The sequence below is a fragment of the Liolophura sinensis genome, chromosome 1 (assembly GCF_032854445.1).
Source record: "Liolophura sinensis isolate JHLJ2023 chromosome 1, CUHK_Ljap_v2, whole genome shotgun sequence".
Classification (NCBI taxonomy): Eukaryota; Metazoa; Mollusca; class Polyplacophora; order Chitonida; family Chitonidae; genus Liolophura; species Liolophura sinensis.
Window position 1 is genome coordinate 26484022 of NC_088295.1, and position 27234 is coordinate 26511255.

At 38.9% G+C, this 27234-nt stretch overlaps 1 protein-coding gene across 2 annotated transcripts; it reads left to right on the forward strand.

Moving 5' to 3' along the window:
- Window positions 1-11583: 11583 nt before the first annotated feature.
- LOC135478444 (phosphoinositide 3-kinase adapter protein 1-like) lies at window positions 11584-25484 on the forward strand. 2 transcript variants are annotated; one of them, XM_064758623.1, is made up of 10 exons: window positions 11584-12228; window positions 17541-17688; window positions 19072-19356; window positions 20213-20412; window positions 20817-20865; window positions 22367-22423; window positions 22831-23012; window positions 23341-23386; window positions 24218-24267; window positions 24526-25484. In XM_064758623.1, exons 1-10 carry the CDS (start codon window positions 12181-12183, stop codon window positions 24853-24855), a joined length of 1395 nt encoding a protein of 464 aa, XP_064614693.1. In that variant the 5' UTR covers window positions 11584-12180; the 3' UTR covers window positions 24856-25484. The 2 variants fall into 2 exon arrangements, with proteins under 2 accessions (XP_064614693.1, XP_064614694.1); XM_064758624.1 differs by having other exon boundaries at window positions 22831-22967.
- The last annotated feature ends 1750 nt before the right edge of the window (window positions 25485-27234 follow it).

Genomic DNA, 27234 nt, shown 5'->3' on the forward strand with positions numbered 1-27234 from the left:
ATGAGGTTACTTTTCTCAGTTTGTTTCAGCTGTGTAGTTCAGTGAAACAATTTCATTGTTTGAAATGTCGTGTTTTAAAGTGGTAATATTATTAAGTAGAAAGTTATATATATGTACATGTTAGACATGTAGATACAAGCACATATAGCTATTGTTAGAACAATCCAGTCTTCCTTATTTAATGCTTGTTCTGCCAAGATTTTTGCAAGAACTTGTACATTTTAGTATTTGTATTGCGCTTGCTGTATATCTTGTATTATCATACACATTTTCTAACTTCAGTTACAGTATAAAACACAGTTGTGCACTCACTAGCAGCTGTAAGATTTTAAACAAGGCACACTTTCTTACTCAACTAAGAGCACAAATTTAATTTCTGGACAGATTCCATGTCCACTTGTCATCTGCAGCAAAATTTCTATTAACATTTTGGATTATCCATCATTGTATTAATGTTGACCTGTTAAAATTTTGTGAACTCTGTCAAGTTGCTCAGAATTGAAGTGTTGCGTCCAGTTAAATGACATCTGTGGAACACATTTTGCCTCATAATCAAAACTTCGTGGTTGTGGTCAGATTAATGTCCATGTTCCATACTGACCAGAAAGGAACCACAGGCCTCTTTCTCAAGTGACTTGTGCACACAAATTTTGCAAAATATTTAAAATCCAGATGTGAACCATTGGTTTAGATTTATCAGCCAGCATGGAAATAGATTACTTGAAAGTTTTGCCACAGGCTTGTTTCCATCATGTCCATGGATATCATCAGGGATGTGATGATATGGGCACTGTAGAGTTGTGGATTGTTAAAGTAACATTCAGCTTTGTCAGTTTTACACATCATCAAAAGACAAAGCTACGAAGTAAAAAAATTACACAAAACCTTTAAAAACTTCACTTATTTACAAATTGTCATTAATGTAAATGGCAATTTTATAGCAAGTAATCTCTTTTTCATGCAAGAAAATATTCAGTTTTCCAATTTATTAACAAGTGAATAGTTAATGTCTTTAATACAAAACTAATGTAGCCAGTCCAATCAGAAGCAAGTGTCCAGATGCGACAGGAAGCTGAAATCTGTCACTTGTCTTGTAAACAGATGAGCTTTTGTAAATCATGAAATAAATGGTAGTTGTGGAAAATCTACGGTACTGGTTATTAGTTACATGTATATTAATATAAACTGCTTGTGAATGTGTCTATGGCTGTACATTAGGAATGGCCTATTCCAGTTCGAAACGACAACTTGCTGCAAGGAATATTTAATTTATGTCATACATTTCTTCTATTATTTAATAATTTATTCATTTATCTAAATAAAACATGTACATGTAGCCATGTCATGATGTAAACCTTGTTTGAGTAACACAGAAGCTGTCACTTCACTTGTTATACTTGGTGCAATCTGCCTTCATGTGACACTGTTAACCAACATTATGAAAATAAATTGATTTGATGATCACAGGAAACAGTGTTTGTTTGACTTTGTATGTTGAACAAGTTTATGATCTTTCAGTTACCTGAACACACGAGGAGCTGGTTCAAAACCGACCTTGGACAGACTGGTTGTGGGGGTCAGCAACCCACTTTTGGCCATTTACAGTCTAATGTTCATTATAGACCACTTGTCTTTCACCAATATAGTGTCCATATAGCTACATCAAATGTGAGAAAAGATGTCAGTAACTTGCCAAGGGTTGGCGGTTTACCCAGGTCCACTCATATGATGGCTTTCACCATATAAATAAAATATTTTTGAGGATGGAGTTAAGCAACATATCAATTATATCAATTTCACCATGACACTGGGCATAAGGGACCAGTTCCAACAAATTTCATTTTGTTTTCTCTCCTAGAAACATGAGCCATGCATATTCTTTCATTGGTTTTGCTTAAGTAACATCAGTATCTATCAATACCCACTATTTCACTAAAAGTTGTTTTTCAACAAAAACTACATGCATGTTGCCCCAAAGAATACTAACTTGGAACCGGAACCTGAAGACATCTTATCATGTATGATATGATCATACAGGAAACAAACTTCCAAGTGACCACACAAGCATGACCAGGACGCTTAATTGTCTTCCCCATCAAATAGATGCATCCAAACAACGGGTTGGTTGTTGAAAGGTGTAGTAAAAGTAAAGGCAGGCTTAAATCTTAATACAAGACTTAGCCTAATACCAAACTAATGACTAAAGTTAATACAAGGCTTAACTGCTAATACATTTACGAACAAATGGGCCCTGCAGTTTATGTAATGTGAAATCTCGCTTCTGTATATTTCTTCAGAATGACTTTTGAATGCGAGTCTACATGGTAACATGCAAATTTGGCTCTACAGAACAACCTCGCTTTACATGTATTTCATGCCTAAAAAGCCAACATTTTAAAATCTAGAATTTTAACCGTGTAATAGTGGTGGCCATTACTCTGCATTTCACAGTAACCTAATAGCTGGTCAAGGGTTAAGAGATGGTTTCTGTCTCCAAAGCCATTTAGCTAGGTTTAAGTTTTAAAGGATGAGACAACATAAAAATAATCCAAATATTAGATAAAAGAGTGGGAAAAGTCACCTGCAATTATGGAATTTAATATTTAAATATTTTTGCATAATGATGGGTTTTTGGAACCACCTCTTCATATGTATCTTCTTTACATAATGTTCTCAATAATAATGTGACGCATGTCAGTCTAATACCATTATTTGGATATAACTGAGTTATTTATATCAAAACTCATGCGTTTAATCTGAATTATAATAATACTATGAATATACCCCTATATGTATATAAAATTTAAATACACATACGATTAAAATTCAGGCTGAACACATTTGTTACCTGAAAAAAAAACCCAAATTCTAGCGTATTAAACAGACTTTACATCCTCACTTAAAACATTATTACACAAAGACAATATATACCAAGGGGTAGCCCAAAAGACCCACCATACAAAAATTATGTTCAAATATCGTTTTCTCATTAAAGAAATGTACAAAATATATTACGATTAACTTTTCAGACTTTTCATGTGACATCATCTGTAGTTCTTCCTTCACCTTTAAGGTGCAGACTTCTAGCTAATGGGCTAGTACGACTTAAATCCTGCAGATAACACTGGACAATGTTTGAATAAAGGTGGGTCAACCACAAAATCAGTTTGTAACAGAGTTGTTGGGGTGAGATGCTATTAGAACAGTCAGTTGTTAATACTGTGCTGAGTGATAGACCACAAAGTTCTTCCAAAAAATGCTCTTCGCACAAATGTTTTAAGGGACTGGTAACAAGTCCACAGCTTTCCACTTCTATCATCAGAATTGCCAGCTCTGCTAATTTTGTTGCCGGGAAAGGAGTGCAGAACTTTACCACTTGGAAAGAGATGATGACACAAGCCATTAAACAACATTTTAACACATGCTGTATTTTTCCTGCTGTAGTGTGTACTGGTAACCAAGCAAGATTGAAGGGATTGATCTCGCTACAGTCAGTTATGCCGGAAAAACTTCAGCCCAAGCCACGCCAAGAAGAGGAAGAAGACAGTAACAATGAGAGTAGATGGGAGTAACATCAAGTAATACGTCACAGACATCGGCTCCAGTTTATCTGTAAAGGACTGCAAATACAGAAAATGGCTCATACAGCATCTTAATAGGTCTGAAAAAATCTGAAATGGCGTATGCTACTTCTGTAATCAATTTTTAAGCAGTTTATTTCTCATTAGGCAAACTTCAGTCCATCTAGATGAACTCAGTGTGCTATTTTAAAATTCTGACATTCACCGTAACTATGAGTCCACTGACTCAAACAACTCGCCGCATATCTGCTCACTCCAACTCGATGGAGCCGATCTCAATAAGGTACGTGCTCACGGCACCCAAACTTTCCAGTACTAAAAATATAAGTTATTTTTATGCCTTTTTGGATTGAACTAAGAAGACTGAAATTGCTCTTGGAGATGCGATCAAATATAATACATAAGTATAATAGTATAAGTGAGACACTTATCAACCGACTCACAAAAGGCTAGTGTTACTGTTGTTGTTGTAACTGTGACCTGTCGATGAATTACAGTGTGTTGCCATGCGACTCCTCTAGAACGAAATAAAGAACTAATCCACTCAAAACATTAAAAAAAAATTGACGCAAAATGCTATTGGTTTACCAAAATTCAAAGTCAAGAACGTTGATGCAGTGCGAACCACAGGCAGCGAACTGTACTTACACATAACACAACAACCCCGGAGCAAACTGTCAGTGAGGACGAAGGGGGACAACCATGTATGTGTTAGAGCGGTAGACGAGGAAAAAATTACCTCCCTTTCAGTAATTTATGGTTTTCGTCGTATCACCCAAGGCCGTCATGTAGCATGCAACAGAATAATGTTGAAAGCCAAGTTAACCCCAAAGAAACAAACACGCATACTAAATCAGAAAATAGGAAAAAAACGTGTTACCCCGCAAATAATGTTACTTTATACTTTGTTGAATCAATCCCGTTACTTTTAGCTGCAACCAACCAGAGGTTAATTTAATGAAGACTTCACCTTTGCACCACATAGCCAAAACTTGTAATCTTTTGCAACCTTAATAACTTGTGAATTTCTGAGAGTTAAACATGTTTAACAATGTAATAAATTAAATGCTTGAACCTGGTGTTTGAATCCCAGGAGAACAGTTTCCCCAATAATGTTTATTCTTAACATTGTCCTTCATATATTGTTCAAAATGTTTTCCATAATGGATACTGTTATCCAGGGTTTTAGTCGTAAAGATCAAACCAAGAGTTCTATGCATGTAGGTGAATTACTCTGTTGTCAAACATATGCTGAAGGGCAAAAGAAACTTTACACTTGCTCATTAAATATTGCAAATTATTCCCAATAAAATTCAGACGCATACATGTGGTATATTACTATACAAACAAAATGGGGAAATATGGAGAGGTAATTTTAATTTGACGAGAACGCATGCATGTATATTAGTGTACTGAGATCCTGCTTCACAATGGTACACCCCTCTCAGTCAAAGTAGTAAGTCGACAACGTTAAATGTCCACTATGTTTTATAGTTCTGACATTCATTCGGTCGTCCGACAAGGTTAGTGTCAGAATGTTAAAATAGGAGGGAGATCATTTAGTTCGCTGAATCATCAAAGTACGGTCATTCAACAACGTTAAATGCACTACCTCCATAACATATATTTCTGACAATGTCAAAATAGAAAATACAGAGGGGGGTCATTTAGCTCGCTGAATGATCAAAGTTGATGAAAGGCCTGTATCACAACACTCACTTCTACTATCGGCCAACTACACCCGATCCAGCCAATGTGAACACAATATAACCTAGACATTCACGGCCTATGTACGAATACAGACAACTTCAGCAGACAGTTAACAACAGCATTGTTGTAGAAATTCTCTGTTCAATATCTTGCCACATCTTAAATCCATAGTTTCTCACAGAATGTCCCCAAGCTACCGGAATCTTCAGCTTTGGCACAGATCATGAATGGGAAAGCTTATGGCTTGAGCCCCTATCTATTTCCAGTGTGATCGCAGAGGTCACCAACGAGTGAATCTGGTTTAAATCCACTTTACATGAATATGAATCTATACGATAAAAAATTATTTTAAATCTTCCATATAGTCACATCTTGTTTTGAATGAGGAAATGAATTTTTGATTCATTGATGTCAACATGTTCCTGTTTACATTTTTGAAACAGTTGACTAGGTTTTATTTACGTGTATTTACCTCGGGGTGGAGGAAATCGGAGAGCTCAGGGAAACCTGGGACCTTTGGCCAGATACTGACGAACTTCCCATCACATATGACGTACAGATATAAACACCATATTGAAGACAAGCGGTTTTCAACGAATAATAGACGATCAATAAGGTCCCAAAAGTACTGAGACCGGAGAATCTGCAAATTGCCTGTCCAATGGCGGGTTTGAAACCTGGCATTTAATTTAGCCAGTTTTGTTAATATCACAGTGTTTGTGATGCTAGTTGCTTGAATTTATGAATTTGGCAGAAAATTGTATTTTTTTTTTTTTTGCACGTCCTGAAGTATGCTTTGATATTTTTGCCTATATAACAGCCCCACCGTACCATCTTTCCAGGAAGGAGATTGTACCTGGAATTCTCGGTTTCAAAAAGGACGCCTTTATCCCAATTTCTCCCAGTGTGTTCTCTTGTGAATAATTACAAGTAAAGTTAGCTTAACGAAAGCCTAAAGTCCTTTTACTAATGTGTAATGCTCTCTCTTGCAAAGGCTACATTTGACAAGCATACATCTTGATTCATAAGTCTTCTCTGACAGCCTGGTACAAACTATATACTGGGCCAAGTTCTTCAAGTAATAATTCATCCACAAACATTCTATCTCTGGTGCTGCAAAACGAGATGTTACTTATTTATGAAGGCCCTATAATGTACGATAATCGGTCGATATATGCGTTGGGCTATACACATAGGTTTTGCCACCAATATAAGAAACAGAAATACAAGAGAAGATCGTCGGAACACAGGAGTCACCATGGGGCTCTCCATCTTGTACTCGCTTGGGAAAATCCTGTTTTGCCTTTCGCGTAAGTTCACATTGTCGTATAGAGGAAGGAGGTTGTACAACTTCTGCACGTTTTCTGCATATATTTGTGTGTATGGATATGCCATATCCATGTATGTATCTGACTTGAAAATATCCCAAATCATCACTATTTTTCATATGAACACTTTAACCAACAACTTATGCAGTACTTTCCGCAGGCAAAATAAGGTCCTGCTTGTAACCCAGGTCTTACTCTCGATTTTATTTTGTAAAGCAATTTAACTTGCTAAAGAGATTTTAATAGATTTATTTTCGTTTTGGTTATTTTCGTTCATTACTTGATTAAGTAATGTGTTCACACCATTCATTGTACCATTGTTTTTCAGCTTCACTTGTTGCGTCGTACACAGTCACAAGTGACACGGACAAACCAGCCGTCCAGCCTGGTGAGTCAATATGTGTGAAATTTGAAGTGAACAGTACTGAGAGACAAAAATCAGTGTGTCACCTCCAGCACTCAGGCGATAGATCAGCGCAAGACACGTGGGTCGTGACGTCAGAGCCCCTCTTCGTCAAGTCCTTGGTGTACGACGAGAAAGGCTACTTTCCGGTTGTCGTTAACTGTAGTGGTGACAACGACTCTTACGTTGTTGAACGGGAGATACCGTCTGTTATCCCCTTGAAAGATATCACTATGGATGGTGAGGAAACTGATCTCGTCCTTGCAGCTCAAGATAAAGGTATGGTCATGTTGAACTTCACTGTTGAAACGGGATGGCCAATTATGGTTAAGGCGACCCTAAACGACCAACTACTGGACGAGAAGCTCATCAGCGTAAACATGACGTCAAACACGGGTCAAATTGCTATCTCCAAACTGGGAAAGAATCAGCTTAACATAACATTCTACAACCACCTGTCGTCTGAGGTTAAATTAGTTAACGTGACAGTGGAGGAGCCGGTGAAGTTCTTGTACGTGAATCATCCTGAAGGGGTACTGATAAATTCACCCGTTCTACTCACAGGTGGTAGCCAAGGATCAAACGTCGAGTACACGTTCTGTGTGGATGAGCCAACCGTGTTACCGGGCGTGGACAACTGCAGCATGGTGGACGATCCTCCAGTTTTAAATTACACGTTTAGAACAGCTGGAAGCGCAACGGTGACTCTTACTGCCAAGAACGCAGTGAGTGTGAAGAAGAAAGAAAGTGCAATGCAGATAGTCTACCCTGTGGAAGGATTCACTCTGAACAGTCCGAAGACGGCTTCTACGACTGATGATGTCCGCTTCGAACTCCGGGCACCAAACAGCAGCCACTTCCCCATGGGAGAGCTGATGCTGCTGTACACTGTAAACGGACAGACGCTCCAGGAACCCCAGAACTTAATTACTGAGCCTGAAGGATCCCAATTCGTTAACACCACCCTGAGTACACCAGGAATTACTGATGTTAATGTCATTATAGGCTCTGTATACTCCTCTCAGGATCTACATGTGACAGTTCGCGTGGGGGACCATATTAACGGGTTCATGTCAACGTCAGGGCAACTATGGCGCTCAGATCATCCTCTGATTGTTAACATCTCAAATGTTGCGGGGTGGGGGTTCGATTACGATTTGCAGTTTGGTGACGGAGAAAGCATCGTGTCTCCACCTAACGCATTCAACAAAACATTTGAAGATACTCTGGTTTTCAACCACACGTATTCCGAAGACAAAACGTTCATGATTGTTTTCGAGGCACGGAACTTCGTACATGAACAGACTCTTCGTGATCAAGTAACAATAATGCATCCTGTGTCCTCCTTGGACATACAATATTCCCCAGTTATTTCAATCCCGAACGGATGGGCCACGTTCGAAATGAAGGCGACAGAAGTGACACCTACAAAAGCTTCTTGTTCCATCGATTACGGAGATGGGACCATGCCTGTTTTGAACGTTGACTGGACGACTGGATTCCCCGCATCCCACAACTACAAATCCGTGGGTCATTATAAAGTAAATGTGTTCTGTGAGAACGCAGTGAGTGCTAATTCCACCAGCTTCCTTGTCACAGTCCACGATCGCGCTGTAGACATTCAAGGACTCAGACTAACCATTCCCGAAATTTCCCTGGTTAATTCTGCTATCGACTTCGAGATCTCCATAGAAAGAGGAAGTCAAGTTACGTACCTATTGTCGGTTGGAGATGATTTTACGAAAGAAATTGTCGACAAACTTCAGGACACTCTGTGGACTTTTATTCATACTTTCAAGCGCACAGGACAAACGACGGTTACGGTAACAGCCACAAATGATGTGAGTCAAGCCAGGGCTTCGGGCGTAACATTTGTGGTAAATAATGTCCGGGGTTTTAAGCTCAATATAAAACCCACTGTAGTCAGTAGCTTAGGGGATGTTGAATTGGTTGTCCGTTCCCCAGGCAGGGAATTTTTCCCCATGGGACCCATTACAGTACAACTTTTCAAGGACAGTGAAGTTTTAGGCTCTCGGGTCATGCAGTCTCTTGAGCCTGAATTCGACATTCAGATTACGTCTAGCCTATGGATTCCAGACGAATACTCAATTAAGGCAGTGGTTGCGTCACCTGTCGATAGCATGGAAATCGTTGGAGCTCTCATCACACAAAATCCTGTGCCATTTTTCACTTTCACTGCCGACGATGTTGTCACCATTCCTGATGGTGTAGTGGAGTACTCGATGGAAACCCAGCTTGATGAACCGATGCCAACGAATGCCACGTGTACTGTGTGTTACGGTGACGGCCAGAAAGACATATTGACCTGGAATTACATGATAACGATTAATCATACATTTCACGAGAGCGGTGTTTTCAATACGTCAATGCTTTGCCAGAACCGTGTAAGTAAACGCCGGCAGATACGATATGTTGACCTGTGCGAGTTCAATGCTGAAGGTTTCCGGTTTGATTATCCCAAGATAGTTCCGTTGAACTCCTCCGCTCAATCCGTGACAGTCCGTTTTAAGTATAACATCTGTGGTCTAGAGTTACTCACCTCTGACGCCCATATTGCTTGGATCTTTGAACCCGACTCTGATGTGAGGAATGAAGAAACGATCGACTGGGAAATCGAGCACACGTTCAGAGAGCGAGGCTCATATGATGTTCGAGTCTTCATCAAGTCTCGGCAGACCAACACGAAACAACAGTCACTTTGCCAATACGCATTGGAGTCCTCACACTGGAATCAGGTCGGTCTGTAGGACGTGTCAAAGAAGATGTCTTCAACTTAACAGTTTCAGGAGCCTTCGGTGACAAGGTCTACTATGTTGTAGACTTTGGCGAGGGGACAAACGTTTCTGTGCACAAAATGAACGTACAGGAGAAAGACTCTGTCACGTTCTCAAAGGTCTATGAAGGTTCAGGAGTATATCGGCCCAGGGTTCTGGCGTGGAGTCGAGGCTTTGTCGAAGAGGTTGTGAATGAAGGAGCCTTCGTGGTGCAGGATATGGTGAAGAGATTTGATATAGGCTTAGATCAGGAGACTTGGAACCTTCCAATCTTCATATCCTTCACTATTCACCTGAGGAAGGACGTATCACCGGAGTACGTGATGTGTATCTTGGAACCTGGGGACGGCACACAGCAGATAGTCACCTTTAACCCCGACGTCCATCGACACTACAGCTTGAGATTCGTCCACTCCTACATGAATTACGGGCCTTTCGACATCAGTGCAAACTGCTCCAACATGGTGTCTTACTACGTGAATGGTGGGCGGATTGTACTAAGGACCAGTTCCAGCGCTGGGGATCATCTCTTCCTGACTCCTCTGCTCCTGCTAGTCACCATTGTACTGGCGTTTTAAATTAAAACGAAAACAAACTGTAAGTGTTAAAACTTGAAGAATTTTTGGAGCCCTGGTGATTTTGTTATCGTGCTTATCATGAACCGTCATATCCATAAGCAGGCCTTTGAATAGCTTGACTTTTCTAATATAACTGAAGAAATTTGTTCACGTCTATCGCTGTTTCAGAAAACCGTAGATGTTAAAACTGGCGAGAAAATTTGGAGGACTGCATGGCACTAGCTCGATTAACAAGATTCATCATATCCTAAGCAGGCCGTCCGCATGACTATGTTGTAAGAGTGGCTTTATATATGTTAAATCAGTTTGTGCCGACAATGTTTATATGCTGTATACGTGCAACTTTTATATATATGCAACCTTTTTCTTTGATATAAAAATCCATGAAGTTCGTTCGCAGTTATCTCTCCTTTAGTTTTGTCCAGAGCAAAGTCCTGTATACATATCCTCTAGAAAAAGTTATCAGAATATTCATGGAAACGATTAATTCACGAATATGAGCATACACTAAGACAAAGAAAAACTCGAAAACAAGGATTTTTGAACATTTATTTCATGTCTTTCCAGTTTCACTGAAGTTGGCAAATTAGTTTTCTAGTGTAATAAATAGGCTTAAATTAATATATTTTGACATTTTATGTGTTCAGGAAACGTGTGAATTGGCATAGAACCCAATGGGACTGTATCAATTTTTATTTCAATTTTATCCCATTTATGATCCTTTCTCTGCCATTATCTCACCGTATGAGGACTTGTATTGCATTGCTATATTACCGGATCAATGTGTTTTTAGTTTACACTGAGTACAGCTCTCTTGTACGTGTAAGTAAATATGGACGGAGTGTCCAGAATCTCTGGTGTGTATTATCCTGCTAACTTGGGACTAGGGGCCATAGCCTATGTGCATCGAATAAAACGGCAAAGTTGAATACAAAGAGTTTCAAATAAATACCCAGTTGAGATATGTATTGTGATTGTTGTAACCTGCACAAAGATTGCACGTTTAACCAGGGTCCTGGGCTTTAGTTATTGCACGATGTACGCGTCTGATGTCACGTTTATTTAGGTTACCAGATATGCACAGCCCGTCCTCTCTAAAAATCTACCGAGTGACACTCTGTACAAATATTTGGGAATGAGAGACATGCACGGTTTCATCTAACTAACATCTTTGAAAGAAGATAGACACCGTCTTGTAAGGTAGAGAGTCTTTATTACATCCACACTATGGTAGACTAATCCATAACCTGCCTATATGACTGCTATCTCAGCACAGCCACAGACCTTTCCGGGCTGTAATGTTAACCACAGGCCTGAATGGTGTCGAGGCTGAAATGTGATCTCGGTGGCCAAGAGATTCTTTTGTGCTTCTTGTTTAACTATTGGATGTCATTTTCCTACCTTGGGTGACGAAGTGGGACCAACCAGGAAGTTTTCGTCTTCAACTTGCACAGGCATTTTTAAGGCCCTACATTTTAACCATCTCCACAGTGGACTGCAGACGCTTTCCCGAGCGCATGTTTTCCAACTGAGAACTAGCCTGCACATGATGAATTCCTAATAACAAAAACTTGAGATTTATGGCTTAACATCTTGTTGTACATCAACCCCAGGGTTTGTTTGACAATATTCCGATGTTTTTCTGCTCTTCAAGAGGCTTCAAAAGCTGAAGTCCGCCCAACAGTCTTCAAAAAACTGTAAGAGCTGAAGTACGCGAGATTCTCATACCGAGCCACGATTGAAAGGAGCAGACGACAGCTGCCTCCCTCCCCGGATTCAGTTATCATGGCGATGTTACCTACATTCCAGGTTTACCCGGAGAGTATTTGTATGGTAAGCTTTACACTAAGTTTGTACATTTTGTGATTTTTCAATTAAAAATTTGTTTCTTGTGTACATCAAACCACTGAATTATGAAATTTATGGGGTTTTGAGCTGAATCACTGAACTGTAAAAAAAATACAGTTTTCATTAACTCACACATTATAGGTAGCTTACGTTGTACTTAAATATATTTAAAGCAAGTTAAATGACCAAACTTACATCCAACAATGAATAAAATTCACATAGGCCTAACAGCATAGGTCTGTTCCTAATTTCTAATAGCCTGTTAAAATTGTTCGACCATGTTATGAACAAAGAAGAGAGCAAGTAATAGACTAGCCTCAATAGCCTTCGAACGAAGAATGTACTAAAGGCTTTGAATACAAAATACGTATTCGCCGGTTTTCTACGGTTTTGAACTGGGCAGTTGTATATTTATGTCTTTTTCAATTGCACAAATTAACAACGTAGGCTATAACATATTATATAGGCTACACGGATTAAGAGCCATGGTGGTCTATGACTGCATACTGTTCGATGTTTGGCTATAACACGTGTAAAGACTTTCTGGGTCATTACATGTTAAAAATGAGTGCTATGAACAGTAGCAGATGTGCTGTCAAAATTAAACTTCTCTGAACAGAGTTCCGGTTGCCGGATAACATAACCGGAACCTGTGTCGTAAATAAACTTCCTTTTTGCAAAATTATCAGACTTGTTGTAAATTGTTGTGTTTATTTAAACCACGCAAAGAGCGTCAAGGAACTCAAACATTAGCATAGTAGAAAACTTCAAACTGGAATAGGTAAATCTGTTGTAAGTTGAAGTTACAAGTTACTAATTACAACTTGTACCTTGTAACAGAAGGTCTCCAATAAGGATACACGAACGCCCACGAACATCCCGGTTCCTTTGTTACTGCAGTATGATAGCGCTCACTTCTGCCACTATCTCGCACGTCACTCAAATTCCGACACGTCCTCCTCCTCGTCATGCGCCTAACTAATCACTAACATGAAATGCACCCTGCGCGTCACCCATTTAGAAGAGTTTTCGTACAATGCAATCCCCAAAAATTTAACAGAATGTCGGTTGTCTTAAGTGATGCTAAAATGCATTCTGCCGTTACAGTATGTTAGTCTGTTAAACATAACACGCATATTCTATTAATCCAACATAACGATTCTATTAGACTAACATACTATTATGTTAAATATGCCAGAATATTGTGTTTTAATAACAGAACACCTTCTAGCATCATTCAGACAACTGACTTTCTGTTAAAATTAACAGATTATTTTTTTGAGTGTACTAACTCACGTGTGAGCTAGGATGAACACAGACTGTAGAAACACCACTAACAACCTCCCTTGGCCATGCAGTCCCTTGCAAGTTCAAAGATAATCCATGGCCCTTCGCTGTGAATCCTAAGTTAAAGGTAAAGTCTACTAAAATTTGTCTCATGTAAGGCCACATATTCGAATCCAGCGTTTGCATAACAAACTGCGTCGTTCCGTATTGATGTTCGTCACATTCGTGGGCAGTCGGTATCCTTCTCCTGACATAGAGACAAACTGAAAACCTGAAATAATCACGAATAAGTCCAAACTATATTTTAAATATTACTCGCTATTTCAGTTGTCTGTGCAGATTTATCTACATGTGTATTTATTTATTTATTATTTATTTATTTCATTGTTGCTTAAAGCTATAATGGTACTGAAGAATTCTTCACTTTTACGGTTGCGGTGAATTTTGTGGATGAAGAAAACCGAATTACTCGGGGTAAACCACCGACTTTTGCCATGTTACTGGCGAACTTGGCAACATTTGACATATACCTACAATGACATATTTGTGAGAGACAATTTCCCTTCAATTCAATCGGCGCCTCGGGTGTCAGTGGCATGGCGATAAGACGACTGTATAGTGCTGCCTTTTATTTATCCAAGACTTAAGATCAGTGCTTAACGGCTACTAATGGACTGCGACAAGGAAGTATGAAGACTACGTTCACTTCCGTCTTAACTTGTCTACACTTTCACTCAAATAAATTCAGCGTTTATGGGTAAATGGGTCTTAACAACTTTCTTATGCAAACATGGTGCTTAAATAAATTTTTATTCTTAAATTTATTGTGTATGGACATTTTTCTCAACAACTGTGAAGTACAGTTACAGAACCATTAAAATGCTTATGACAGACCAATCTCGAATAAACCTTGAAATCTGGCCGATTCACTCATTTATGTATTCACTCAATCATTGAATCACACCTTGGTTGGCTAACGGATTCAATTAAGTATTTCATATACATGGAGGTACAACATGCGACAGCGACTACATCCATGCATACGTCATGTACATTTAATGATGTGAATTCGCCCTGAGAAGGGACAGAAGTGTAGAGAGGTATTTAAAGGCAAAGAAAACACAAGCATGAAATATATGTCAGATGTAAGTCCAATAAATACTATCTAGGAAAACAGTTTTTCGACCTGGTAAAAGGCCTTTTCGGATCATACTGGACCCAGTGACGTCACATCAGCTCGTTGCCACTTGCCACGCACAGATTGCAAGATTTCATCGTTCAAAATGCATCTGCATTTATCGCAACGAATGCATTCCCCGAAACGAACTATTCCATGCCAAAAGCACGGCTGTGGGGTCACTGATACTCTCTGGACCCAACAGACAATAGATTCCTATGTTTTAAAAGCATTGTATTCGGTTAGAAATATTCTTAAAAAAATAAATGAAATCTTTTTCCTGGACAGTGTTTAATGGTCAAGGGTCTGATAAATGCTTGATTTTAACAGTTTCCCTTCCTTTAACAAAGTAAAGGTAGGCTATTATTACCCTAGAATTCCCATTGCGTGAACTCTCTTTCCGGATCGTACAAGGATAACATGTCTATACCAACCAATGACATTTGTTGCGCGAAAAACCCAGGGGTCATACATGTCTACCGAGTATCATCTTTCAGTGATTGTATGAAGCCAGTTTTTATAACTGACTGTTAACCATCCATTTGTTACCGCCTATATACCTAATTATCCCATGCTGACAGTAATAGATGAGCGACCCGACAAAATGGAATATTATATAGGTAGTGTTTATATGGCGGCAAGGACCCTATAATGCCTGTACGGTTAACTTGTTATCTTCAGAATGGTTTAGATATGTGGCCCTTCTGGGTACAGATATAAACTGCACGGCAAAATATGAAAGGAAATGTGGATCTACTGATGCCCAGAGGAGACAATCCACACTTTGGCAGCACAGAAACACGATCTACTAAAACAACACGCATAGAAGCGTCTTATTTTCTCATTACGTGTAAGAAGATAACTGATGACAATGGATGTTCATTGATTAGCACAGTCTCTTAATGCAATGAATCTTTTTGATAGTTATTTAACGGCATATAGATAGTCAAGATGTTTTTATATGTATGACGGGGAAGGTCTAGTAGCAACCTGCTGATGGTCGTTGGTTTCCCCCGGACACTGCCCGGTTTTCTCCCACCATAATGCTGGCCGCCGTCGTATAAGTGAAATATTCTTGAGTATACGGCGTAAAACACTAGTCAAATAAATAAATAAATAAATAAATACATATGTACAATGACGCGGCCAGTATATTATGACTGGCACATGACGGAGTGCCCAGAGCAAACCATCAATCTATGGCTAGTTATATTATTATCAGTGTGCTTTGCAAGAGGAGTAATGGAAACGATACAGAAAAAAGCACAAAAATGGTAACATGGCGAGATCCATCCACCGCAAATATAACACTGGGTACATTCTGCGGAGAAAGTGCACGACGCATATATGAAGTAAAACTAACTTCACCCGTTAAAGGGTATCGTGAAATTAACGAGTGGGTTGAGGTGGTCGAACATTTGCCTGCTCATATACACGTTTGTTTGTTATATATTCAAATAAAAGCGCGGAAAGTAAAAGTTAACTTCGAAAGTTCGAAAGCGTGTTACTTATACGAACTGAAAGCATCTAACTATACTGAGGTGTATGTAATATGAAGGTGTGAAAGAAATGCGAACCAACTTAAACATGAATTTACAATATTTGCATATTGTATTCACTTTGGTAAAAAAATTATCCGAAGAAAGTATTCTTGTTTTGCGGAAAGCGACGCGTCTTATTAAGTTCAAACTATGCATGGATATACCTTTGTGTACTTTTTTCAGATATTTATTCACGAAAATTAATAATCTTGCTGTGGGCTTTATTCGTCACATTAAAACAGCAAATTCATAACAATTTCTTTTTGTCGCCATAATGTCTAATGACATATAGATCTTTTTACTTATAGATGGACAATTGTACACATCATTTAGGTTACCATAAACTCATACAAGTATACAATATTATTTCACCAAAATCGGCTTGTAAAAAGGAGCTCTGGCTGTCTATTAGTTCACATATATTTGGGTAAAACGTCTAGGCGGCACCACTTCACCTCGTACTATTTTTATCACTAGAAAACTTGACATCCAACAGGCGATTTCGTCAATGAAGAACTAATGTTTTTGAACGCTGCACTTTTTATCGCTTGGCCACTGTTGTATAAGCCAAAGAGTATAGGCCTTTGTATGTGACTGAGTGTGTATGCAACTATTGATTAACATAAGAGTTGCCTTCAGTATGTCCATATAATTATATACTCTTGGGGCGCATCTGCATTCTATCGGATCTTTCATATTTTAAAGCCAATCTTTACTGGATTATTTTCTGTTTGATCGCTGTTTAAATGCAATACTCCAAACTGTTTGACATATATGACAGCCGCCAATGTAATGAATGGCGCTATTTGCCAAACAGGCATATAATATATTATTCGTGGATGGTCAGTTTCCTGTAAAATTAAATGGGGATAAGATGTGTATTATTTATTATTATTTTATTTATTTGATTGGTATTTTACGCCGTACTCAAGAATATTTCACTGCCAGCAATACGGTGGGAGGAAACCGGGCACAGTCCGGGGGAAATCCATGACCATTCGCAGGTTGCTGGAAGACATTCCCACCTTAGGACGGAGAGGAAGCCAGTATGAGCTGGACTTGAACTCACAGCGACCGCATTGGTGAGAGTCTCCTAGGTGATTACGCCGCGCTAGCGCGCTAACCAACTAAAATGTGTATTACAAGATCGCTTCAAGAAATGGTGGTACTAGTCATTATGGCACTAGGAAGGTATTAAAAACCCATTCACATCAAATTTCTATGCAAAGTCAAGCATTCTCTCCAGGTCAGGAATAAATTTCGCACAACTGTGATCTGAATTTTGCTTTCAGGACAAAAACGAATGTCTGCTATTGATATCTGAGCCGGTACAAGAGAAAGACGTCTGTGTGAGTCTACAAATAATGGGACAACAGGCGACTAAAATAGAACTGGTGGTCAAAGATTCCCGAACCTTCCTCATTTCAATCCCTGAAGATTGTGAGTATATACACAAATACGCGATACCAGAAAAATATAGATTAGGCTTAGTCCAAAGTTCTGATTTAAACATGTAGGCCTATATGTGGTCAGAAGGCAAACTTCAAGAAAAAGAAGAGAAGATTCGTTTACCATCTGAAACCTAAGGTAGTCATTTGTACATAAAAAAAGCTTACCTGCACAGACTCATTCCCAGGGTCGACTTGCATAAAGCGATGGTTGGCTAAGTTGACGGTAACTACCATGGCGACACATATTAAAAGCATATGCTGCCATGGTAATTACAATTAACTTAAGCTACGGTTGCATTGTGCAAGAGACCCCGGATAAATATTTCACTCGACGCTGAGCAAATGACAAAGGGGCACGCGTAACCGAGATTTGAGCACAAAAGTATACCCTATTTGCAAATCTGTCAGCAATCATTGGTTTTCAACATGACTTCTGGTGTGACATCAAGGCCAAATTCTTCAGATTTTTTAAAATGCAAATAGCTTAAAAACAAAAAAATACATAAATCCTAAGGCTGACAGTCCGATTGTAGATGATCATTTCATAAAATATAAACAGCCATCGATATTTCATTGGTTACAAACGACAAATCAAAAGACCTAATTAAGTGACATCGTGTAACAAAGAGATTTCACTTTTTGTTGAGCTGGTTTATGTCCTTACAGCATGCTAATTTTTCCGTCTTTAAATTGTTTTTGTTGTTGTTGTCGTTTTTTTTTTCACAAACCCTTCAAAATCTCCCTCCTACTCAGCGACAGTATTATCGCTATTTGTGATACCTCCTTTTAGATATATAATACAGATTCCGTGAATGAAAATTGGCTAGGATCACTTCGGGTTTTGAACCTGCGACCAGGTAGAAATGTGTGAGGTCGCTAAATCGAAACATGGTAATTAACATATTATAATCTTCACTTTATAACAAGTACCACAAGTCATATCTTTGGTTCGGTCTTTCCATGCGATCGACAAGTATAACGTTGTAACCTTTCTTGGCTTCCCCAAATCATGATTTTTTAAATTGTTAATTGTTTAACGCCATTCTCAAGAATTTTTCACTCACACCTTGGCGGTCAGTATTATAATTGGAGGAAAGTGGAATGCCCGGGGAAAACCACAGACTTTTGGCAAGTCACTGACAAACTGTCCAACATGTGACGTGCACATATATTCACACCTTATTAGTAGAAGACAGGCGGGTCTTCAACGACCGTTTTATTGTGCAGACGGGCCACACGAGCTTTTTAGACACCTTACCAAAATATCAAGGCAATTTTTTCTGCAGGCGCAGTTCGTCCAGGTTATTCAAAGAAATCTCTTCATTTTCTTCATATTGTTATATACATGCTTTCCGTCTTTGTCTGTCCACAGTTCTGAAGCACGAGAAGATCATGGTGTATGTGCAGTACCAAGACACGCTGATCGGCTGTGAGAGGCTGTGTGTGGAGAAGCCATGTGAACAGTTAGCTAGATTGCTGGAGAAGACCCTCGATCCAGTACAGCTGATGATAAGCGCTCTAGGGCTGAAATGTGGCTCCGAAGTCGATCTCAACCTTCTGGACCTCGATCTCGCCAACGTCGTGACCAAAAACATTCCCGCAGATCAACTCGCTGTATTGTTCAAAAGTTACGATAAAGCAACTCCTACATCAGCAGGTAAGAGGATGCCGAGTGGATTCGTAAACGCAATGCCAATCCCCCAGATTTATCTCACTGTTGGAGTCGTTTTATTTAAGCCTTGTAATGATGTTTTATTAAACATTTGTAGTGGGGTAAAAAAAAACTACAGAAACTCCGGCAAACCAATGCTATACATTTTAAGACTACATCTTCAATCTTTTCTTTCCAACATGCAATATAAGATGAGAACTTGCTCAGCGTGAAGCGTACCCTAAAAAACAAACTGTGACCATCCACTACTTTTGTTTAAATGAGAAGAAAATTTTTAAAAAATGACACTATAGGCTGAAAAGAGCAAATTTTTTTTCTATCTGGTGGTGCCTGCTACATAATTTTGCGATTTTTCCTCACCATTCACTCAAAGCCTAAAAGGGGCAAAGCTGGCATAAGTGGCTGAGTTCATCGCGTCCTCCATCTTTCACACCCGGTAATTTATGCTGGGGGTGTGTTGCCTTTCAACCAGTGAGTAAAACTGCCTGCTTATCCCTGTAAACTCGGAACCTAAGTCGGCCACAGCGGATGTTGAAGCTGACTTTATTTATAATTTATCAACTTGAAGTACATATTAAAATTTTTTATGGCATGCACCTGCGAGGAAATGCATACTCTTTTGAATGGTATTTGTTATTTAAATTTTCTTCTTCTTTAAACTCTAGTCCTAAGTATTTTTTCGACTAGCAAAGCGACTGTTCAGATCCACATTCAGTAATAAGTTAAGCACTTTAACACAAAAATAACCACTTTTAGTTTCTCTTGATAAACACGTGCTTTTCGTAAAGTAGATGCATTTTATCCCTGTACAACTGGATACCGTTACTCGTGTTTTTCTTAGAGATACCTTCAAAGGACCGTTTCCCTACGGCCCTGCATTTTGCTGCTCACTATGGATTTACCAAACTAACTGAGACCTTGATGTACTGTTATGGGGCAAAGGCTGCACTCATGGTGGTCAACAGCGAGGGGCAGACGCCCCGGGATATAGCCGCCAACAAAGGTCACCAGCAGATTCTTAAACTCATGGACAAAAAAGCTGTAAGTTTTTAAATAAAAAGCTTAGGTATCCACAATTCCGTTCCTTGGTATGTTTTCAGTATCTGTTAGAAAGCCAGTATCTATGGCGTCTGTGATAGGATTAACTGAGAAATAAGTCGATTCCAGAGCAGCGATTGCCTAAAAAGTGAAACGATAATATTAAGTCAGTTTTGTCGCCTCTGAAATCGTTTTCACAGACAGTGCATGGTTAACCTGGAAATTCAATTTTTTGTCTTTTTGTGTAGGAATCTACACGTATGACCTACACCTATACATAGATCCAGAATTAAGTATTTAAACGACGTTTGAAATTTAGACTTATAATAGGTCTTTTGCACTGTTGTGAAACCTACAGGTTAGAGAATTGCACTAACAAACTGCTGACATCCTGGTCTTTCTTCCAGACGGAGCATGACGAGTATTATGAAAGCGTACCGGACGTTCTCGGAGAAGGTAACTTGAACTGCCCTTTAGAAATCTCTAGAACCTGTTCTTTGTAACTTACGGCCACTGTTTCTCTATTATTTGCATTTAATTGTAACTTAATTGACACCATATACATATATCCAATTAGTTAAACAAGCAATGCGCGTGATTATTTTTTGCACAGATTGTAAAATTTGATTATATAAAGAGGTTCTCGCATTCTACATTCAAGAATGTCACAAGATGCTCAGTTAGTGGCGCTTATACATTTTAGAGTGAGTTGTATCTGTATTACTAGCCTGACTTAGATATCTTTTGTAACCGACTGTACAGCGAACATGGGAATGTTTTTATTCTCACTACCATGCAGTAATGTTGGTACATATTCGCACAAAGAGTGTGACATGAACATTTGTGTTTTGACGTGGTACCTGGATGTACTTTCTTCCTGGAATCTTCACATCAAGTGATTGACTCATCGTTTCCCTATCCATGAGCCACAGCATGTGAAAATGTGAAAAATCCAAACATGCACGTATCTATAAGCTTTACAAGTCGCTCATTTTACACGTAAGAAAACACTTCTATTCATGAAACCGGTTGTATACGACCCACGGGAACAATACATTTGTATGCAGTGGGCATTATACATGCTCTGCTCGAACCTGTGATTAGCTCCGTGCGTGCTGTGAGCTGTGAAACAGTTTCAATAAATACAGATATATTGAAGCATTTCAGCTGCTAACATCTGTAAACATCATCCCACTGTCATTGGAGAAATGGTAAAGACTCTTTTTTCGACATTGACAATTGACTGGCCCAAAGCTACATATTTGATTAGAGTTAACTTATTCATTCACCAGTATACCTTATACAGAGAAGTAGATATTGGCGTGAATAAAGCTCCGCAGAGCTTGCTCTATCCCATATACATACCCTTTTGTTCTTTCCTGTGGTACGCTACACTTTGAGGTGTTTGTGTTCTCATATAAAACCACCTACCTGCAGGCAGTATACCACTACTGTAGCATTACAGCAGAAATTGTTTTTTCCCCTGCATTGTGGATGCCTTTGTGTCGCCCGTCAGTGTTCCCCATTACTTTCTCCTTCTCAAAAAATATGTGACACTCAGATAAAATCTGCTTTCAAATTATCTTGCCATGAACTTTTTGTCACAGACGTTTAGTATATTACAAACAAAAACCAAATCTCCAAGGAATTATTAAAATATAAGGGTGCAGCATTTAAACAATTTACTTATAAAGATAATTTCAGTTATTAGTTTAGCAAGTGAATCCCTTTGTCGATTTGTGTCAAACATTACTTTGGAAATTTTCGTTGTCGTCTGTACTGTAAGCAGAAATTCTTTCTCTCGCCGGATGGTCAGTGGACGAATGCCTCTTACCACAACTCCATCTATTTGAAAATTGTTTGTTGTCACTAATGAATACAATTCCCAATGAGTAACAAATGTTAGCCAGTTAAACAATCGACACAAATGCTGAAAAATAGTTCAAACATATTCCAGAAAAGACAGAAGACGTTCAAGGTACCTACATGGACATGCAGTCTGTTCGAAGTGATGGTAAGTGCATGGATACTATAAAATAACCGACACTTGGCATATTTAGCAACTGTTAGCGATTGTGGTTATACTCTCATAAAAACACGAAGTCTTAAATGTGAAATGTGTTCTGTCCATTGTAAGAAGAGAAACATAAATGTATAAATGTATTGGTCGAGGTATACACTATATACTGCGGTCCCATAAATATTTCTTATATAACGGGCTAATCCACTCTCTACACCTTCGTGGGCTACAGTTTTTGCCAGGGTGTAAGTCAGAGCAATGGTTTCCCTAAACATCATGCTGATATATTTGAGGTTGAATAGTCTAAACATATGTCTCGTTTATATCAGTGACATTTCTGCCATCTGTTACCTTTATTACAGAATGGTTTCCGTCCCTCACCTCTCTCTTCTTCTCCACAGATAACCGCTGGTCTGTGCTCGGACAAGTAACCACGGGACCTCGCCTTCCCAGTAAACCCCCGCCCCAACGTCCCCGGACGAACAGTATAGGTCCTCTTCAGAGCATTCAGGAAGTTGAACCATCTCCAGAACTCAGGGTACGCTCCACAAGTCTAGATGCCTCAATGCCAAGTCACAAAGAGGTTAGACTTAACATATACCGAATACATTGTTGTGGCACTATATAGACCTTACCCAATTAGCAACACGACACATGCTTTCCTGGCGCCTTCTGCTAACGTCTCCATACATGCATTTCCTCAGTTATATACGCCAGCGCACACTCCCGTTGAGGCGTCATAAGCGATTACTTTACATGTCGCTCAAAGAAACGCGACAGTCTCCAATAACCAACTCAGATCTGTTAAACAGATCATTCTCGTAGACCACTTACTAATAAATCTGTTGACAAGAGCTTGGTGAGATTTTGAATTTCCTCCTCATAAAATTCCGCATTCCGTTATTCTGTAGGACTCTGGAGTATTTGAAGGCACCCGGGACAGCAACATCAGTACCGGTGAGATAATCATTACTGTATGTTTGTTTAGGTTTTTTTTATTTGGTTGGTATTTAATGTCGTGCTCAAGAATTTATCACTTTATATGACGGGTTACACCGGAGTATCCGTAGTAATGATCACTGTATACGAAAATATCTTACATGCACCCTGAAGACATTGGTCTACCTAGAGAACGATTGAGGGCACCTTCTTACTGAATTAAATGTATCATACAAGGGAATTTTCCTCCTGGCTGATTTCAGACTTTTTTTAAGAATTAAAAAAAACAAAAGCTGCTCATTTTGTCAGAGCAGGTGATTGCTAATGTAATTTGGAGGTAGAGTGAGGTATTTTCCTCACGGTCCACATAGTACACCCATATGGCAAACTTCGTCATTGAATTTTCAGGCCATCAGTTTCAATGTCTGATGTATTTACGTTACTATACTGATTGACATTTCATCAATTCAAACATTTGGTATACTGATAGTGTACTGTGTATGTCTGTGGGTAAGATGACGGTGGCCCTGGTTCTGCTACTATTATTTCGTTTTAACTTTCTTAACGGTGTTACAGAGTTAATATGCCTTTTTGCACTATATATATATATATATATATATATATATATATATATATATATATATATATATATATATATATATATATATATATATATATATATATATATATATATATATATATATATATATATAGTTTAGATGTTACAACTATGATATAGGCCTGAATCAGCCTAATATTGTCTCTCCTGGAGAGCACTGCACTTAAACATAGAAGAATTGGAAGAACAAACAGGTTTAATTGAATCTGATCTTTTGCCTTCTGTTACAGATTCTCATGCATCAGGTGACAGTTTGCCGCCAGTTGGTTTTGCAAACGGTGTATGTATACATACAAACTTTCTCTTTCTCTTTTATAAAAATAGTATTGATGAAAAAAGTAATAAGTTCCTTATATACACAGTCCTTATATACACCCTTTCATATTGATCAATACTGAGCTGACCAGACCAATATACCCTTGCCTGTTGGTAAAAGTGACTAGTCAACGTTTATTAACCTTAGTAATACTGGTTTCTCATATATTAACTTTACCGATAATGGTTTCTCACATATTAACAACCACTTCTCGATTTTCAGCCAAGCAGTCCACCGGATCTCCCTAAACCAAGCAAACTCAAGCGTACCCCGCCCGTGACAATACACCGGAAAGACGTGATCAGTGACCCTCAGGATAACGGCCCGCCTTCAATAGGGCACCGTCCAACGAAGCGCCCATCGTTACCCAACATCAGCCTTACAGAGGCTCCATTCTCCCCTGATGAAGGCCCACCGCCCTGTACTGGACCTGTGTATCAGAACCAAAGACCTGGATCGGGCAGGAAATTGAGCTTGCCTGTGCCAAGGGTTATGGCTGAGTTACACAACAACCAGAGATTTCAGATGAGGAAAAACTTCGTCCCAATGTAGAGATAATTATGCAGTCTGCCTATAAACTGCCTCTGATTGCTTTACACCAAAGACCACAAGCACCACCTCGAAACCTTCTATTTGCGATACCAGCTGTATCTGCCAGCTGTTGTCAGATTGACACAAATCGCTGATATACACGAAAACCATCTACGATATTAGCATGAATTTTGGAGTGACTCATATTTAGTATATTATATTCTTCACAACGAGTTTCCATTATCTGAATTGGCCGCAGAGGTGAATCATGAACTGAATGCTCTACAGGATCAACTGTTCCAGTTTGAGGACAGATCGCCAAGAACTGGCCAAAAACCACACACCCTTCGCCCACCCTTCGGCGATATATACTGGAATGAGCTCAGGGTTTTGAATTCTATTACATGTATATGACATTTAAAACAACAATGCCTATATTAACGTTTCCTGACAACAATTTTAGTTAGTTTCTCTAAAAGCCTATTACTATGTTGCAGAAAATGGTGCCCAGAAAAACGTCATACCTCTGAGAGACAATAGTGGTATCGAGAACACTGCTCATGGTTTACCTCCTGTATGTACCCACGGTCCACATGGTACACCCATATGGCAAACTTCGTGACCATGTGTATATACATACATACATACATACATACATACATACAAAAAAGTATTTTTTTAAGAAACAGTTTATAAAACACGCAATACAATTATTATACAGTCGTTGCACTATCCCCTTCATGCTGAACGCCAAGCGACTTCCTCTTTTAAGGTCTTAGGTGTGAATCGACCCAGGACTGACCCTGAATCTACCGCCACTCGAAGCTGACACTCTAACCATTCTATGCATGACACCAGTAATAGAGCATGCAGCTATTAAACGAAATGCCCAATGAGTATATATATACGTATACAGAAAAGCAGTACAAATTATCTCTGATTACTGTGTCTAAAACATGACATAAGCAATCTATGCCTCCTTATCATTTTAGTCACACATTCGCATAGGTGTGCAGGTCTATTTATATAGGTCAGATGTACTGGTAACAAATCAACTGTGCTTTAAGTGCACACATAAAAGACTGTGTATACCACATCATATCATTTAATATTGGGAGGTTGGGGACAAGGCTGACCAAGTCCTGGGGAGCAGTTTAAGATGAAAGGTTTTGTGCGTGTGTGTTTTTCTTAACCAGTACATTCCTAGCGGAGAAATGTATATATGTATATAAGGTCAAATTTGTTTGTTAGTCAGTGAAACAGGGCAATATTTTAGAAACTTTAAAGCATCTTCAGCTGTTGGATCCAAAATTCCGTCCTATACACAGTCTGATATATTTATCAGCTGGTAATCTGATAATGGCGATGCTCCAGCTTAACAATACTGATGCGTAGTTCTCTACATTACTACATTGTACTACACTACAATATATTGTTATATTTTCATAACGTTTAGTGTAACCATTTTGAATATTGTGAAGATGTATTTTTTTTTAACTTGAAGGAACACTAGAAACATTAGATTTCTTTTCAATGTATTCTTCAAATGCTTGTACTATTATATGAACAGGTATTTCTGACCCATATAGGCGTGTATAGCGTGCGTGCAGACGAATTCAAAAGTTAACCTGCCTTGCATTGTATGTATAAAAGCTCTGACATATGAAAGATGCCTGTCCAAATGCAGCTAGACATAAAATGGGAAATAAATTTCCACACCTATTACATTTATAGTTAAAATCAAATAAAGCATACATTGTACATACATATGCACCAATACTAGGTGTCTGAACTGTTAACAGTTACTGGTGCTCGTTGGTCTAAGTGTTGAAAAACGTTTCAGTATCTCTTCAATGACATTGTAGACAGAAGGGATACATTGGTATATGTATTTATATTTAGAATGGAGAAAGCTTTTGGTAAAATTTGAATTTTTAAATCTGCCGTGAAAGAGGACCTCGACAGTGTGAACAAATAAATATTTTATTCACGAGTTCCTGCACATGCTCCACCCAGTTTTATACACAGTGAAAACAGATGGTGCACTGGGCGGGGGATAACATGCACATACTAGCCTGCTAAAAAATATCTTGTGTAGGCCTATAAAATCTACGTGTGCATGCAAACAAGTGGCACAACAATCTAGGAGTCCGTCTTTTCAACACTACATCCAGCGCATTTTCCATAGTGTTCTATCTCTTTACTATATATGTTGTCATGAAAGTTACATCAGGCGCAACTGGCGACTGCTTCGTTAGATTAGAGCCTCTCCGAACGTACTCAGTGAGCGGACTTAGGCTAATTATAATGACTCAAATGTTCAGCTCATACGAGGCAATAAGGCACAGACGGTTCAGCCATGTAAACTTATGTTTTTTTTATATATAGGAGTTCTAGGCT

What these genes read in the sequence shown, in the direction of transcription:
- LOC135478444 (XM_064758623.1), top strand. Translation starts at nt 12,181, where the DNA reads ATGGCGATGTTACCTACATTCCAGGTTTACCCGGAGAGTATTTGTATG. An exon ending in AACTCATGGACAAAAAAGCT is followed by an intron (nt 20,413 to 20,816) that starts GTAAGTTTTTAA and finishes TCTTTCTTCCAG; the next exon opens with ACGGAGCATGACGAGTATTA. An exon ending in ACCGGACGTTCTCGGAGAAG is followed by an intron (nt 20,866 to 22,366) that starts GTAACTTGAACT and finishes AACATATTCCAG; the next exon opens with AAAAGACAGAAGACGTTCAA.